Below are 16,365 nucleotides of genomic sequence, written 5' to 3'. Positions count from 1 at the left end.
GGGCATAACTACCGTGACAGGAACAAAGGTGGGTATAACTGCTGTGAGGGGCCACAAGGAGGACATAACTTTTGTGAAGGGGCCACAAAGTGGGCTTAATTACTGTGAGGGGCCATAATGTGGGCATTAGTACTGTGTGGTAGCACTTAGGGGAAATGTCCTAGATTATAGTGTTAGTAAAGTAAACAAAATTCAGAACACAAATAATAAAAATCCATGTTTTACACACTAGGACTCTGACTCTAGGTGAATAGGAGCAGAGCAGCAGTAACCAGCTTCAGCCGCTACACAGAGCATGAAGCCTTGTGGTTTGTGCACCAGAGCTACTGCAACACAGCTGATCAAGTGAGACCCCCGCCAATCTGATATTGGTGAGTTATCCTACGGATAGGCCCCTAATAGTAGAGTCCCAGAGAACACCACCAGTTTATATTTGCATATAATATTTGTGTGGCCCTTTTAACAGATTTATACACAGATTAAAGTGGTTGTTTTAATATTGATGACCTACCCTCCGAATAGGTCATAAATATCAGATCGCTAGGGGGTCCGACACCCTGCACCCCGGCCAAACAGCTGTACGAGTAGACGACGCGCGCAGTGTGCACATGCTGTCTCCCTTCTTTCTTCCTGCTCACCGCTGCTTTGCCATAGACATAGCAGCAGCAGGAAGAGATACAGGAGACGGCACATGCAGATACAGGAGACGGCACGTGCACACTGCGCGCTCCGTCTCCTCATATAGCTGATCGGCAGGGTGCCGGGTGTCAGACCTTCGCCGATCTGATATTGATGACCCCTTTAATCTTCTGATGCTGTGGATACCTCCATCTAAAAACTTCTCTACTTTAATACCTTTTTGTGTAAATTTAAGTCTCTAAGCTAGAATAACTTCCCCTAAGAGAGAATTACAAGATGCTGGGCACCTGCTAATTACAAACAATATTGGCCTAGAGTTACTAATCCTATAGGTGGTGTAAGCTTAAACCAGCTGCCTAGACCTGCGCCAGATTTATCACAGGGACTCACAGGGACTCACTTATGCATCAGGTGCAAGCTATAGGGCACATCGTAATAAGTGAGCTCCAGTCCTGTTTTTTCAAGTATCCCTGTAAAAGAGGCACCTCCCCCATCTAGGTGAAATCCTCTATAAAAGGACAGATATTTCATTATGCTGTTGACCACTGAGGAAGGGGCAAGTTCAGACCCCGAAACGCGTTTGGTTTAAGCAGCATTCAAGGGATCCCACATAATACATTTGTGGCTACAAGTACTTCAATTACCAGCTCTACTTTAGGTCTAGTTCAACGGGCGCGCGCCTAACTAGCGAAACCATCTCAGCTAATCCAGCCTCCTGAACTCTCCCCTCCGATCACGTGGACATCCTCCGATCACATGACCAGGGATCACGTGGAACAAGATAGAAGGTCCTCGATACACTTGGCGTCCGACCGCATGCAGACCGGATCATCTAAATGAACTACAATCAGATTAAACGCCTTCTGGAACTCCAAAACATTTGGAGTTCCTATTGTTTACGGCATTGTGGACCCATAAGGACTTATCTGTCCCATACAAGAGCTCTTGAGCTCCAACGACTGGGCTCCTATACATCTGACAAACACAAGGTGCGACAGCACTCTACAAACCAAAAGTAGAGTACAAAAGTATATTACTATATATATAGTATATTACTATATAGTATAATGCTATGCTAATAACTTAGAGATGCTTAGCAAATACATTTTGCACAAAATCATTTGAGCCCGTCTGCCGAACGCCAAGGCGACCTTTATAAGACGGGTCCTAACACTAAAACTCACCTGTTGGGTGCCATAACAGCGACCATGGATCCAGAAAGTGCAGGTCCCACATGCATGCTTGGCCCCCTTGATTTAGGTCTATGTGGAGCCAAAATGGCCTTCATTGAATCCAGGGGCTACAAGTACCAGCATGCATGCTGAGCAGACTATATACTCAATCTAATTAAAATCAGCCTGCGAGGCAGGGGAGGGGCAGGAGGGAGTGCACGACCTAGCATATAGGAGTCAGCCACTACTCCTATATATAATACTAGAAACACAAAAGGGGGGAGGTCAGCTCATCCCAATACGCAGGTGCACGTTGCTTGTGGCTGCAAATATACATCTGACAAACACAAGGTGCAACAGCACTCCTATACACACATACACACATCACATTATTATTATTTTTGTTTCTTTGGCGCCATCCAGTGTGATGTTAATGTTTTTTTATGTTTTTTAATACTACATTGTCTATATGTTGTTTTTAGCCATCCATTGAAGTGGATCCCTCCACTATTATCCTCAATAAATACCTGTTATAATACTGTTTATAAGACTCCTGTCCATCTGGTACCAGGTAGTTGAGTGCCCCCTACCACTTGATACATTTCCATTTTGTTCTTTCTGCGACCAGGGGTTGTGCACCAAATCCAGCTGGTACGAGAGGTGGAGCCACTGCACTCTATTTTTCCTTTGAGTTCCTGAATTACTGTAGATTGGTTTCTACCTGAATATTCAGACTAAATCAATAGGCAGAAAGCCAGCATTCAGGCCATGTGGCAGTACTGATCTCGTTTTACATTAGGGATTGTGGAAACGCTGGCTGTGCATGTATAGTATTATCTGAAGGCTCATCACATAGCTATACCTGATGATTTCTGGAACACGGTGCTTAACCTCTTCTACAGTCACATTTATTTCAATCTCTGCAACATCATGTGTAGAAGATGGAGATTCAACTAATATCTGGAAGACAACCAACATGAAATAAAACATTTTGTACAATCAGGTCTGTTTTATACATTTGGATTCACTTACAAAGCAATGTATTCTAGAGACCACTGACCAGCTAAATGTTGGCTTGTATTCCTCTAAGTGATCTGCCCATGTAAAAGAGTCACAACATTGAATGCTATTTTAATATAATTCTGCAAGAAAAAATATTCCTTTTCAAATTGTTACAAAAATGATCTACTTCATTGTAATCGCATCCCCTGGTGTTCAGTCTGTATAGTGACATTTATGTCTTCCTACTGAGCAGAAAGAACAGGTCACACATGTTCCATCCTTCAACTACCACCGATCATATCTACTGTCAGAAGCTGAGACAGTAACAGCGAGAGCACTGCAGCAGAAAGGACACATACCCCTATCTGTGATAGGAATAGTGCTGCTCCAGAAAGAACATACCCCTGATCTGTCATCCTGAAGGCAATCCAACAGAGCTACTGGAGCAATGAATGGGGAGATTTTTTGATCTATGTGAGGCACAGGGGTGGTTCCAACTATAGGAATTTTTTTATTTTTCTACCACCCTTGTTCACTTGCAGTATGCTGTCACAACTTACGCAATGATTTTAATTAACAACCTCCTATTAGTGAATTGCTAGTTAATCAGATTCTTAGGATATCCTTTATAACAATATAAAAAATAAAAAAAAATGATAGCGGCCCTCACAAACAGGTTGGAACACACGCATAAACAGGTGTTTGCTTCTCTTCCAGATCTTGACTCAGTAGAAGGAATTCACAGTCTGCAACCAGGTGACTGGGTGATGATATATAGGCACGTGGGAAAAACCCTTGAGTCCAGATTTGATGGTCCCTTACAAGTTTTGCTGATAACCGCAACTTCTGTAAAGGTGGAAGGAAAACCCAACTGGATCAACGCCTCACACTGTAAGAAAGTGCCTAACCCTGAGGATGAGGATTCTTGCACTGCTAACCCTGGCTCTGAGCATTCAAGCTCTGTATGGGAACCTGAAAAGTGATTGGGACAATGCCCTTATTAGGTATCATCAGGTTATGTTGAAAAACATGACAAATGCGGACAATTGTAAAAACTGTTGGCTCTTCACTCACAGTCCTGTGAGTTCAAAGACTATGGCTTATCTGGCCATTCCTGTACCGTCGTCAGAATTAGTTAACATGAACTGAATAGGTGATGTCTGCCTAGGAAATGTTCACAATCCAACCACGGTGAATTCTCTTTACACAAATACCTTGGAGAACGGACGTCCATCCCTCTTTCAGCTTTGTCCTAACAGATTCTTTGTAAGAGAGAAGCTGGCAAATGTGCTATATCTTGACTTCACAGAAATCGAGAACGATTCTTGTGGTGAAAACCAAGATCACTTGGGGTGCACGGTGTTCCAGAGGACAAAGGAAGACCACAAGATAGCCCCCTCTATGGAAGATGAGGCCTTCTTAAACATAATGGAACAAGGATTCTTCAAGGTCAGAATAAAACAAACACCTCAGTTGCACCACTGCCTTTCAAAACACAGAGACGCCATCTTCCCAACAACAGGGATCAGGCCTTAAAACGCTTCTGTTCACTCAAACGCAACTTCCAGAAAAGACCAGAGATGATGAAACATTTTTTCTTATTCATGAACAAGATATTTGAGAACAATCAAACAGAAGTAGCTCCACCCCTAAAAGAAAAAGAAGAATGCTGGTATCTGCCAATCTTTGGCATTTACCACCCTACGAAGCCAGAACTAATCCGAATAGTATTTGACTCCAGTTCACAATATGAGGGAGTCTCTTTTGACAGGATCAGACCTCAATAACACACTTCTCTGTGTCCTCATCAGATTCCGTAAAGAATCCATTGCTGTAGTTGCCGACATACAACAAATGTTTTATTGTTTCCTAGTTAAAGAAGAGCACAGGAGACCAAATATAACCTTTAGATTTAAAGGGGTTTTCCCATCTCAGACAATGGAGGCATATCACTAGGATATGCCCCCATTGCCCAACAGGTGCACATCCCACCTACACTGTGAACACGCAGCTACCCTCCATTCATTCGTATGAGTCTGATGGAAATAGCCGAGCCAGTGCTCGGCTATTTCCGTTGGCTCCATACGAATGAATGAGAGCAGTACCACTATGGGGAGAGCCCTTAGTGGTGGCCCGACCTGGGGGAAGAGATCAGGCTGCAACTATGGAAATAGGCCAAGAATCGGCCGGACTGTGCATGTTGCAGTTATGATAGCTCATGGGTAGCCCTTATCAGAATTCCTGAAAGCTCATAAATATTCATTTAAGAGGACCTGTCACCTCTCTAGACATGTCTGTTGTAGTAACTACATGCATTCCCATTGTAATAACAATTCTGAAGCATCTATTATTAGAACTCCATGTTGTGCCATTCCTCTGTTATTTCTACTAGAAGTCTGTGAGGACTATGGGGAAACATAATTTGATGCCTGCCAATTTGCTGTCAGGGGGGATGGGCATCTTGCATAAGAAATAGGCTCTACAGGTGACCCAGCCTCAAAACCTTAAAGTGATATTTCACATCTCCAACAACCGGACAAGAAGCAAACTTGCCTGCCAGGACAACCCCCTGCTGGGCGGCCCAAGCTGGTCAACTGCATTAAGGAAACCCACAGAAAGTCTGGAACCATAAGTTCATAAGGATTAGCCATATACCGGTTACATCTTCGAGATCCCGGGAACGAGCCGAACGTTCCGCCGGGCCTCCCTCTTTTGTAGGACCTAGGGAAGGGGAGATATGGAGAACTCATAGTAGAAGCCAAGTAGCAACTCTGTGTTTGGTCTCCAAATGTACCAGGGACCCGGCTGGATCCATTGGCACCAGAACCTCCCTATGACCTTCCAGTGAGGAGTTATGATCCATATTGGGTTTTTGGAGTTTTAGCTACCATACCTTTGTGTGTATAGTGTTGTAGTCTAGTGTGCCTTTAAGGCAATTAAATATACAATTTAATCTTGGGTTGTTCTTTTATCTTGATCCACATGTTCGTGTCTCGGTTTAGCGTTACATGCTACCTGGGATTGTTTCTGGCCCGATATGATCTCGTTAACACACCGGGCTTATATAGTTTATTTTCAAAATTCTTTTTATTATCATTTTGAATGTATAACAATAACGTAGGCGATACAGGTTACAAATATTGAAGTAATAGTGGAAAGTGCAATGGTATGTATGCTAATGGAAATCAGCTTTTACAGAACTGGTAAACCATTGTGCTATTACAATGCATGTTCAATTAAACAAGGTCGCCAAGTAAACAAAATTTAGAAACAAATTAAAAGTGAACAATAACAGCAGGTACATTTTGTCTATTAGTCTTATTTTTGTAACCTAACTGGAAAAGTAAAATCAGGATGGGGTTATGGCTTTCATGACCCACTGTAGCATTTCATTGTGTTCAAACTAAATTATGTGTTCCCAGAAAAATAGGAATGTGAGAGGGTAGAGGGGTATTTCATATTGCGGAGGACGGGTTTATGCGCAATAAGAGTCTCTTGTTACTCGAAGTTTCTGAATTTTGCCCAGAGAGACCAGATAACTTGGAAAATAGTATGTGATTTGGATTCCCAACTAGCTAATTCATCTAAGCGGAAAATGGAATCCACCTTGTCAGACCATTGCGCAAGTTTAGGTTGGAGATCAGACTTCCAGAGCGTGGGTATCATAATTCTGGCTGCAGCTAAGAGTTGTCTAGTTAGCCGGAGCTTGCATTTTGGTATTTTGTTTGGGAAGAGGTGTAGTAAGCAGATCTGGGGGAGCAAGGGAGGATTTAGGCCTGTGATTAAATTGATCTGGGTTAAAACGGATCTCTGGTATGGGACAATGAGAGGGCAGGACCACCATAAGTGGAAGTAAGTACCCGGTTGCTGTTTGCATCTCCAGCAGTTAGGGTTATAATATATTATTTAATAGCACGGGAGTTAGGTGCCATCTGGTCATTATTTTGTAGCCATTCTCCTGCATTCTCACACACCTAGAGGCCTGCTTCGGAGCGAGGAAGATAGTTAATAGTTCTTCTTTTGAGAGCTTTTTCTTAAGATCCGCTTCGCAAGCTTTAATGAAAAAGTGTTCTGCATCTGTGGGAGGGGACAGAAGTAGCTTGCAAAGGGGCGAGACTACTTTGTTAGGAGTTTTGAGCTGGGTGAGTAGGGATTCGAAAGGTGTGACTGACCTACTTAAGTCTTTTGATGATAGTAGTCGTTTAAAGGAAAGGGTAAACTTGTTGTATAGGGATAGGGAGGGACAGTTTAGTAGATCGAAAAGCGTGCTAAGGGGAGGGAATGTGCTGACGTCAATAGTGGTCTTATTGTTTTTAATCTCAGTCGGTATGGTGCCATTGTGAGCAAATTGAGCATGTTCCAGGTGCATCTGGTTTAGTTTATACAGTTGCAAGAAAAAGTATGTGAACCCTTTGGAATGCTATGGATTTCTGCAAAAATTGGTCATAAAATGTGACAACAATAGACAATCACAGTCTGCTTAAACTAATAACACACAAAGAATTAAATGTTACCATGTTTTTATTGAACACACCATGTAAACATTCACAGTGCAGGTGGAAAAAGTATGTGAACCCTTGGATTTAAAAACTGGTTGAACCTCCTTTGGCAGCAATAACTTCAACCAAATGTTTCATGTAGTTGCAGATCAGACGTGCACAACGGTCAGGAGTAATTCTTGACCATTCCTCTTTACAGAACTGTTTCAGTTCAGCAATATTCTTGGGATTTCTGGTGTGAATCGCTTTCTTGAGATCATGCCACCGCATCTCAATCGGGTTGAGGTCAGGACTCTGACTGGGCCACTCAAAAAGGCGTATTTTCTTCTGTTAATCAGGGCCTGGACGGATTGCTATCATCGAAGGAAAAATTTACTTCTATGCTTTGTGTCGTTGTCCTGTTGCAACACCCATCTTCTGTTGAGCTTCAGCTGGTGGACAGATGGCCTTAAGTTGTCCTGAAAAAGGTCCTCAAAATATGATGCGGTGTACGTAGACTGGGGTGTGATCTCAGAACACCAGGTACAGTCCAGAAAAAAGTGGAGCTTTGCTCCTCATTGATTTAGTAGAGGAGGGTGCCTGCTGGCGCTGGGGTCTGAAGACTGGTTCTTTGTTGAGCCAGATATGCGACTGGAGGGTTAAAGGGCACCTGGGGGAGGGGGAGTGATATAATGTGGACTGGCCTGAGTGCAGCCCTCAAGGTGCCAGAGAGGAAGGCCTAGAGCCCTGGACTGTCCACGATGTCTGGTGATGGAGGCTCACATACACTTCTGTGCTGTCTCAAGTCCGCGCCAGACAGAGCAGTGTGGCGTCCCCCTTAAGTGGCGGTGAGTCTGCACTGAGCAGCAGTTTTATTATGCGCGAGCCAAATTTGCTGGGCAGGCCGGTTGAGGGTCTCCTATCGACGTCCCCGCAGTCTAAGGGGAGATCCTGGCTGTTGGAAGAGGCTCTGCTACTAAAGTCCTGCTACTTTAGTTCGGGGATTTAGTCCTCCAGCTAGGCCACCGCAATAAAACAGGCTCCGTCGGATCCGGAGACTCCAAAGTCAGCCGAGACTGAAGTGGGTGAAATCCTGTGATGGACTGGGACAAAATGAGGTCCATTATTCGTTTTTAACAGACGGATGTTGTGAGATTTTCACTCTTGCCAGGAGCTGCAGAGATGGCAGTCTGCTCCGCTTAGTAGCAGGCCACCCCCCCCTCCACACTGGGCTTATATCTAACGAGGAACTGGTGTCAGTCTACCAGGCTGGAAGGGCTCTGTTTCACTGGGGCACTAAAAGGGCTCTCTCTGTTTGTCAGGGTTGTGAGCGAGTGTTGTGCCACACTGGACGTCACCCTCTCTCACCCCCCATGCCTCCCAGTGCCCATGTGGACAGGAGGTGCCTGTGTAAAACTGTGCCAAGCTGAACTTACATACTCCCAGGGAGTGCGGAACGTCACGACTTGGTAAAAGTGAAGAGACCGTACCGCATGATCCCAACGTAGTGACGTCAGGTGGGGCTGTGAGGTTTGGTTTGTAACAAAGTCTATGAGAGAATTGTCAGCAGGTTGCGGTAAAGGTACAGATGTGTGTTACCAGTCATGGGTGGGTCCCTGTATAGTCTGACACACCTACTACTGGTAACACCCAGCAGTACCTTTACAGCAGACTGCTGGTAAATTATTTGTGAACTTCTAGCAGGAATAATACAAGAATGGCAGAACACAAAGTCATAAGGGTAGATGCTCCAAAATTGTTAATACATTGGGAATGCAAGTTGTTACTAAAACAGAAATGTCAGGAAAGAAGTCATCCTCTTTAGCCATCTAACTGTTTTTCAGGAGTCCAGCTCAGGCTGTGAGAAAAGCACTAAACTGTTTGAAAGCTGGCATTCCAGGCTTTCATACAATACCAAAATGACAGCATTATTACAATATCAGCAGGAGCTATCACTGTTGGAAATCGAATTGGGGAATAATCACAAATCCTGCTTTTACTTTCACTTTCAGCAACATTCACTGCATCCTGATTTCTAACAGTGATATCTTCCCATGTACTGAAGATAATGCTGTGATTCTGATATTGTTTGAAAGCTTGGAATATCTAGAGATATCAGCAGCTAAAGTAGTGGCCCCTTTCTCTTCAGTCTGGAGGGGGGGGGGGGCAGTTGGTAAGCTGACAGCCTGCAGGAGGAGAGAGAAAATAATAAAAAATGTAAAGAAATTTGTCATTATCATGACTGTAGTGACCCACATAATAAAGTTATGTTATTTATACTACACAATGAATGCCGTGGAATGCCATTGTTGGCGCCTGCGCACTGGGAATCTGTGCTGATCGGCAAACAGCAGCAGATGGGGAGAGCAGATGACGGATTTGTGAACAACACCATAGGTGCCAGAAGACAGCAGTAAATGTGATGTTTAGCAATGTCAAACAAAGGGAGGGGTGTGTAGGGTGTGCTACAGCTAGCCTCTTGGTGCTCCAAGTGTCTAATTTGAAGAATGATAAAAGTCCTCATAAGGGCTCGACCATTGTTGTTTTGTGCTCCACAAATTGCAGATCCACAAAACACGGATACCGGCTGAGTGCGTTCCGCATTTTGCAAAACGGCCGACCCATAATAGAACAGTGCAATCCTTGTCTGTAATGTGGATAATAATAGAACATGTTTTATTTTTTGTGGAACAGACATGCGAACATACGGACATAGAATGCACACAGTCATTTCCGTTTTGTTTGCGGCCCCATTGAAGTTAATGGTTCCTCATACGGGCTGCAAAAAAATTGACACTGACAAAAAATACGTTCATGTGCCCTAACTCAACAACCCTGCATGCAACAGAGAAAATAAATACATGGTTTTAATCATTATGATTAATTGAGCATGCGTATTGAGCATGCTGACAGTCTCTTTATGCTTAGTTTATATATTTGATTTAGAATTTGTGTCACTTGTATGACATAGTAATCAATAAAAACAAAGACTTGTGTTACACACCTGAACCACAGTTTGGGCGGATAGTCCATTTTTGTCTGTAACTTGTGCTTTTAACCGAAAAAGTCCATTTTTTTCTGTCACGTTGGCAACTATAATCAGTCCTGTGTGTTTATTAATAGCAAACTCGTTCCCAGATTGATTCACCAAGCTGTAGGTAAGTGCTGGCTTTGTCATAGGACCTTGATTTCTGGCCTTCAACAAATAAAATGATTATAAACCTTTTGTCACCAGATCGCCTCCTGTCTTTTTGCATAAATCATTTAAAGGGGTTTTCCCATCTCAGACAATGGGGGCATATCACTAGGATATGCCCCCATTCGGGACCCGCACCTACAATGAGAGCGGAGTGGGGAAATGAACGGAGGGCGCACTGCGCATGCGCTGCCGCCCTCTATTCATTTCTATGGGCCCGCCGAAAATAGCCGAGCGCTGGCTTGGCTATTGCCATCTGCCCCATAGAACTGAATGGGAGCATGGGCCGCATATGCGCGGTGTGCTCCCATTTACTTCTATGGGAGCAGCGCTTGGTGGTGGACGGACCCTCGGAAATCCGGGATCCTCCAGCGACAGCGCTCCCAGCTTCATTCTCATTGTAGGTGCGGGTCCCAGTGGTGGGACCCGCACTTATCAGACAATTGGGGCATATCCTAGCGATATGCCCCCATTGTCTGAGATGGGAATACCCCTTTAAGAAAAATAAATATATTTAGCTATATGAGAAGGTTATTACCTAAACATAGACAACATAAAAAAAAACAATCCCAGCAATTCTGGCACAGTTTGATTAGTAAATGCGGCGGGCGGCCCCCCAGGGGGATCGGGTCCCAGTGTTTAGAAATGCCGAGAGGTATGTTGTGGCCCAAATAGTTTGTGTCATGGTGCTCCTACCTGGATTCAGTCGCTCCCCGAGGTTAGGCTCCATAGCAACAAAGGAGTTGTAGTTGGTGGAATAAGTAGAATCCAGACTTGGTTTTACATGAATAAACTTGCAATAAACATGTGTCATCCAAACAATGTTTGATCTTTCTCTTGGCTCAAGCAGGATAAGGGTAAACTGGTAGGTGAACTCGAATACTTTGCTCTCTCTCTCTCTCTCTCTCTCTCTCTCTCTCTCTCTGCTGTGCTATTCTATGTTTTCAGTCTGGTTACTGGACTTTCTAGAGCAGGGATCAGCAACCTCTGGCACTCCAGATGTTCTGAAACTACAACCCCCAGAATGCTCCATTCACTTCCATGGGAGTTGTGAGAACAGCCAAGCATGTTTGCATGCTAGGAGTTGTAGTTTCACAGCAGCTGAAGTGCCGAAGGATGCTTTTGGCCATTGACCCCTTTGTAATATTCAGTCTATAAAACTGCAAGGAGTCAGGGTGCTTTACAAGCTGCTTCCCCGGGAAGACTCCTGCTGCAGGAGGGGAGAACACCCCTCACTGTGCCATGTTGTCTGGTCTCCTTCAAACTCTCAACTCCACTCCAGCTTCCTGCAAACATTAAACTTGGTAGGAAGCAGGACTAGCCCATTTCTGCCCAAAAGGAAGGGGGAATGGAATGGTAAGTTTCATTCTGACTAAAGATACTCTCTGCCAGATATACTGCCACCTGCTGGTGAACCAGGCACAGTACATGAAAATAACAGTTTTTGCATATAACAAAATTACACTGTGTTGGTGGTGGTGCAAACCAATACAATGGCGGTAAACAGGTTAGCAATAGGAATGTAGGAGTGGTAGTGTCCCTCTGGGCCACTACATAAATATACAGGAAAGCTGTTACCTAAGGTTGTGTTTAGCTGATTGCCCAAAATTGTACAATGCACGTTAATATAGTATAGGGAATATTCCTCAGCACTTAAAGGAAAGGCAACACTATTCATTTTTAATTAGTAAGATATTTTTAAAATTATATATTTTTATTTATTTCCAGATATTTTTTACGTTTTATTAATTGTATGGGGGCAGCCATTTTTTATAAGGTTGTTGGGAGCGACAGCTCTATAGAGAAGAAGGACGAGATATGACCCTATTCTCTAATATAACAAAGGGAGGCAGCCTGTCATTACACACCTCATACTGCAATAGACACAGTTAGCCTAGGACCACTTTGGAATCACAGGCTCCATTAAGACACTATGTGGCAGATTCTGTTAAAAATGTACAGTTTTGTACAGTAAAATGTGTAGCTACATGATGAAAACCCAAAAGACCCCACTGACAACAGTGGTCCGGATCCGTTGGTAATCTCATCCATTGCCTTATAAATCTCAGCAGTTATGTCTTTGTTTGATTCATGCCTGAGGAAGATGGTGTGCACCACCGAAACGTGTTATAGTTATATCAAATAAAGACCTTTTATTTTCGCTGGAAAAAATTACCCCGTGAAACTGTTTTTAACCTCTACTGTAGTTTTATAACTTGTACATTGTAAATCAAAGATAATTAAAAAACCTGTTACCAGGCTGGACTATTCTGGTGTGCAGCCTTTCCTGGGTCGGTCTGAGAGGCATCCATGAGTGCAGGGGCCATATAGGCTTTGTCTGTCAATTATATGGGGGGCTGCGGAAGGCAATTATAGGGGGTCTGACAATTATAGGGGACTGAGGATGGCAATTATAGGGGGAATGTGGCTGGCAATTATGTGGCAGGCATGGGAAATTTCATAAGCATCCAGGATGTCATGGTATCCTATCTCAGCCGCACGATTTCAGGGTGGAGGCTCCGATATGAAGGTAGAGGGAGCCGCATGCCTCTGCCTTACCTCACAGATGCCACGATCGGTGTTGATTGAGGCATCTGAGGGGTTACATGACGGGATTCATCAGGATCACCATTCCCCATCATTGCGGCCAGGTGTCTGCTGTATGACACTCCCTCAGCCATTGTGTTGTACGGGTATACCTGATTTATCGCAATTAGTGACAAATTAATTTGTAACATCGAAATTTGGCAAGTCGGCTGAATCAAATTTTTCTAAACTTTGCTCATCCCTAGCGGTGTGTGTTACATGAGCTACCTCCTCTGTCATTTTCTGATGACATATTCCCTTAAAAGACTATAACATTATGTTTAGAAAATCTGGAAAAAATCCTGACGTGCCTTTGTTGTCATTAAAACTCAGATATTTTAGCTTGTACAAGGGCCGAGAAGTGGGACAATTATTGGGGACAAACGTGTCTTTGAACGCTTGTTACCGCTAACTGCTCTGTGTGAATGTGCTGCAGATCACCAGACAAACTATAAAATGCTTGTTTGCTGGGGTGGGGGAGGGTTATCATCTTTCATGTGGCCCCTAAAATGGTCATTTGTCGGCAGAATATTGCTCTGTGTAAACAGGGATATGCTGCTGACAAACAATGTAGTAGCGATCATTCATCCCCATACAGAGGGGATGATTGTTTCATGTAAATGAAGCTCTACTGCAACTAAATGATCAAGCAATGATTGAGAACAACCGTTCATTTTTGATCGATGCCCTCTGCATCGACCTTCGTAAATGGGCCTTAAGCCAAAGTTATTAAAGGGGTTCTCCGGGAATTAAGAAAATGAAAAAAACGAAATATTACTTTACTATAAATATATTCCCAAATATCTTTCATTAGTTATAATGGCTCGTTTTGTCTGGGGAGCAATCTTTAGGAGAAATAAAATGGCTGCCATCCTATTAGTGCACACAAAATCTGTCCTAATTACACTGCAGGACACAGCTACATCCCCACCTCCTCTCTGTACTTCATGTCTCTTCCTACAGAGATTCAGCTGAAGATCTTATTATCTGTATTCGGGACCATAATCCCTTACAAGCGAAGCAGAGAGGATGATGAGGCAGCTCTTTAGCTCAGTGTTCTGAAGTAACTTATCCTGTTGTGTGATTAGGACAGGTTTTGTGTGTACTAATAGGATGGTGGCCATTTTATTTCTCCCCAGAGAAAATGAGCCATCATAAGTAATGATAGGTATTTGAGAATATATTTATAATAAAGTAATATTTATGTGTTTTCATTTTCTTAATTCCCGGAGTATTTAATGTAGCAAGCGTTGTGACAGTGCTGTGCTAAGACATGAACAATAACCTACCAACACAATATACACATCGAAACATGAAGTGTCATACCGTGACTTTAATAACAGGGAATCCAGACGGCAATGTATTTATAATTGTAGTGCTGTAGGATTCTTTCTCAAACACTGGACCCTCTTTGAACTCTGGTACAACGATTTGTAATTCAAGCATATTAGGAGGCAGTGGACCTGTGAACGAAACATGAGAGCTACTCTTACTGCACTATTATCAAAAGAAAGCAAGACATTACCCATAACTACCTAATGTAATGGCCCATAACATGGGCTGTAGTCTGACTATGGGCTGTAATTGAAATAATTAGTTGCAACAGATTTGTATAAGTCTGCAACAATGGCAACCACCTATTTGGACTACATAGAGTGTCATAAATGGCAACGAGTAGGGCATGACTATAGGCGGTGCACAGGTAGCAGTGCACCCAGGCCCTGATGCTTGAGGAGGCTCAAAGGTTACTCTGTTCCCAGTAATGCAAATGGCACATGGTAGGTGGGCACAGCAGATTTAAAGGGGTTGTCCAAGTTAACTAGAACTAGGCCATTCTCATTTATCATTTTCTATGCTTGTTTATGCCTATGCCAGCAAGGAAGTTGGCGTAGAATTAGACCAGCTATGGATGCACCGAGGTCATATAGAGACCGGCGCCTCTACATAACTTGGGCAGATCCACCACCAGCACAGGGGTTATTAAGACCGGCGTCTTAACACCAGTCTTAATAAATAACCCTATATTGCCTATATCTGTTTCTAGGAAGACCAGATGACAATTAATTTATCAAAACAACAAAAGTTTTTGAAAAACTGCTTAAAATGGTATAAAATAATAAAATCAACCTCACACTGCTCTTTGTATACTGGCCTTCAGAGATGACAACCCAATTCAGACGTGTGACTGCTTTAAAATACACACTAGTGTATAGCATTAATGAAGTTTAGGTAAAAAGTGGCCAACCTCTTTAAAAAATAAAAAATAATGCATATGATATGATTGCCATGTCAACATGATTTATGTTGCAAGCTTTCATGCATGGAGCTCGTAGCAAATACCACAAGATATTTTTGGGGTACTGGATGTTACCTTTGGTATCTGGTGGTGTAACTGCCTCCACAGTGACATTATATGATGGCTGGTCATCACTGAATTTTTCAGTTGTCCACAGCTCTCCAGTTTTCTCATTCAAATAAAACTGACCTGTAAAAAACATCAAAGAGATATTGCACGCATGACAGCAGCTTTTACTTTCTTTAGCCCAGTTTCCCCCGCTTATTTGTAATATCCAGACCACATACAGACATCTAAATAGCACAGTTTTAGGCACAGAGGATGGGTACATGGTGGTCATGAAGGGATGGGCATGGTCAGAAACAATGCTCAGGTAGCCCATGGCATTTAAACAATGGCCAATTGGCACTAAGGGGCCTAATGTGTGCCCAGAAAACATCCCCCACACCATTACACCACCACCACCAGCCTGCACAGTGGTAACAAGGCATGATGGATACATGTTCTCATTCTGTTTACGCCAAATTCGGACTCTACTATTTGAATGTCTCAACAGAAATTGAGACTCATCAGGACAGGCAACATTTTTCCAGTCTTCAACAGTCCAATTTTGGTGAGCTCGTGCAAATTGTACCCTCTTTTTCCTATTTGTAGTGGAGCTGAGTGGTACCCGGTGGGGTCTTCTGCTGTTGTAGCCCACCTTTCTTTCCCATTCTGACATTCAGTTTGGAGTTCAGGAGATTGTCTTGACCAGGACCACAACCCTACAAGCATTGAAGCAACTGCCATGTGATTGGTTGACTAGATAATCGCATTAATGAGAAATAGAACAGGTGTTCCTAATAATTCTTTAGGTGAGTGTATATGGTCTAATAAACAACCAAGGATAGCGACAGGTATCCTAACTAGACATAAAAAACATGGAGGATTACCCAGCTGCCAGCTTCTTCACCCGGCCGCGCCGAATACTGAATGGCGCAAGATTTCCCCAGCGCA

At 43.3% G+C, this 16,365-nt stretch overlaps 1 protein-coding gene across 2 annotated transcripts in view; it reads right to left on the bottom strand.

Annotated features, from left to right (window-relative positions):
* Positions 1-16,365, bottom strand: part of LOC122934218 (protocadherin Fat 4-like) — a 140,326-nt gene that overhangs the window by 21,859 nt on the left and 102,102 nt on the right. For both annotated transcript variants that reach the window (XM_044289521.1, XM_044289519.1), the window contains exons 29-32: positions 15,445-15,558; positions 14,400-14,536; positions 10,296-10,487; positions 2,674-2,771 (exon numbers count right to left, since the gene is read on the bottom strand). In XM_044289521.1, the coding sequence (XP_044145456.1) occupies positions 2,674-2,771; positions 10,296-10,487; positions 14,400-14,536; positions 15,445-15,558 (541 nt within the window). The remainder of the gene's footprint in view (positions 1-2,673; positions 2,772-10,295; positions 10,488-14,399; positions 14,537-15,444; positions 15,559-16,365) is intronic.

Source organism: Bufo gargarizans, chromosome 4 (genome assembly GCF_014858855.1).
Source record: "Bufo gargarizans isolate SCDJY-AF-19 chromosome 4, ASM1485885v1, whole genome shotgun sequence".
Classification (NCBI taxonomy): domain Eukaryota; kingdom Metazoa; phylum Chordata; class Amphibia; order Anura; family Bufonidae; genus Bufo; species Bufo gargarizans.
The sequence above is the reverse complement of the archived record's forward strand: the minus strand, read 5'-3'. Positions and strand labels throughout refer to the sequence as shown.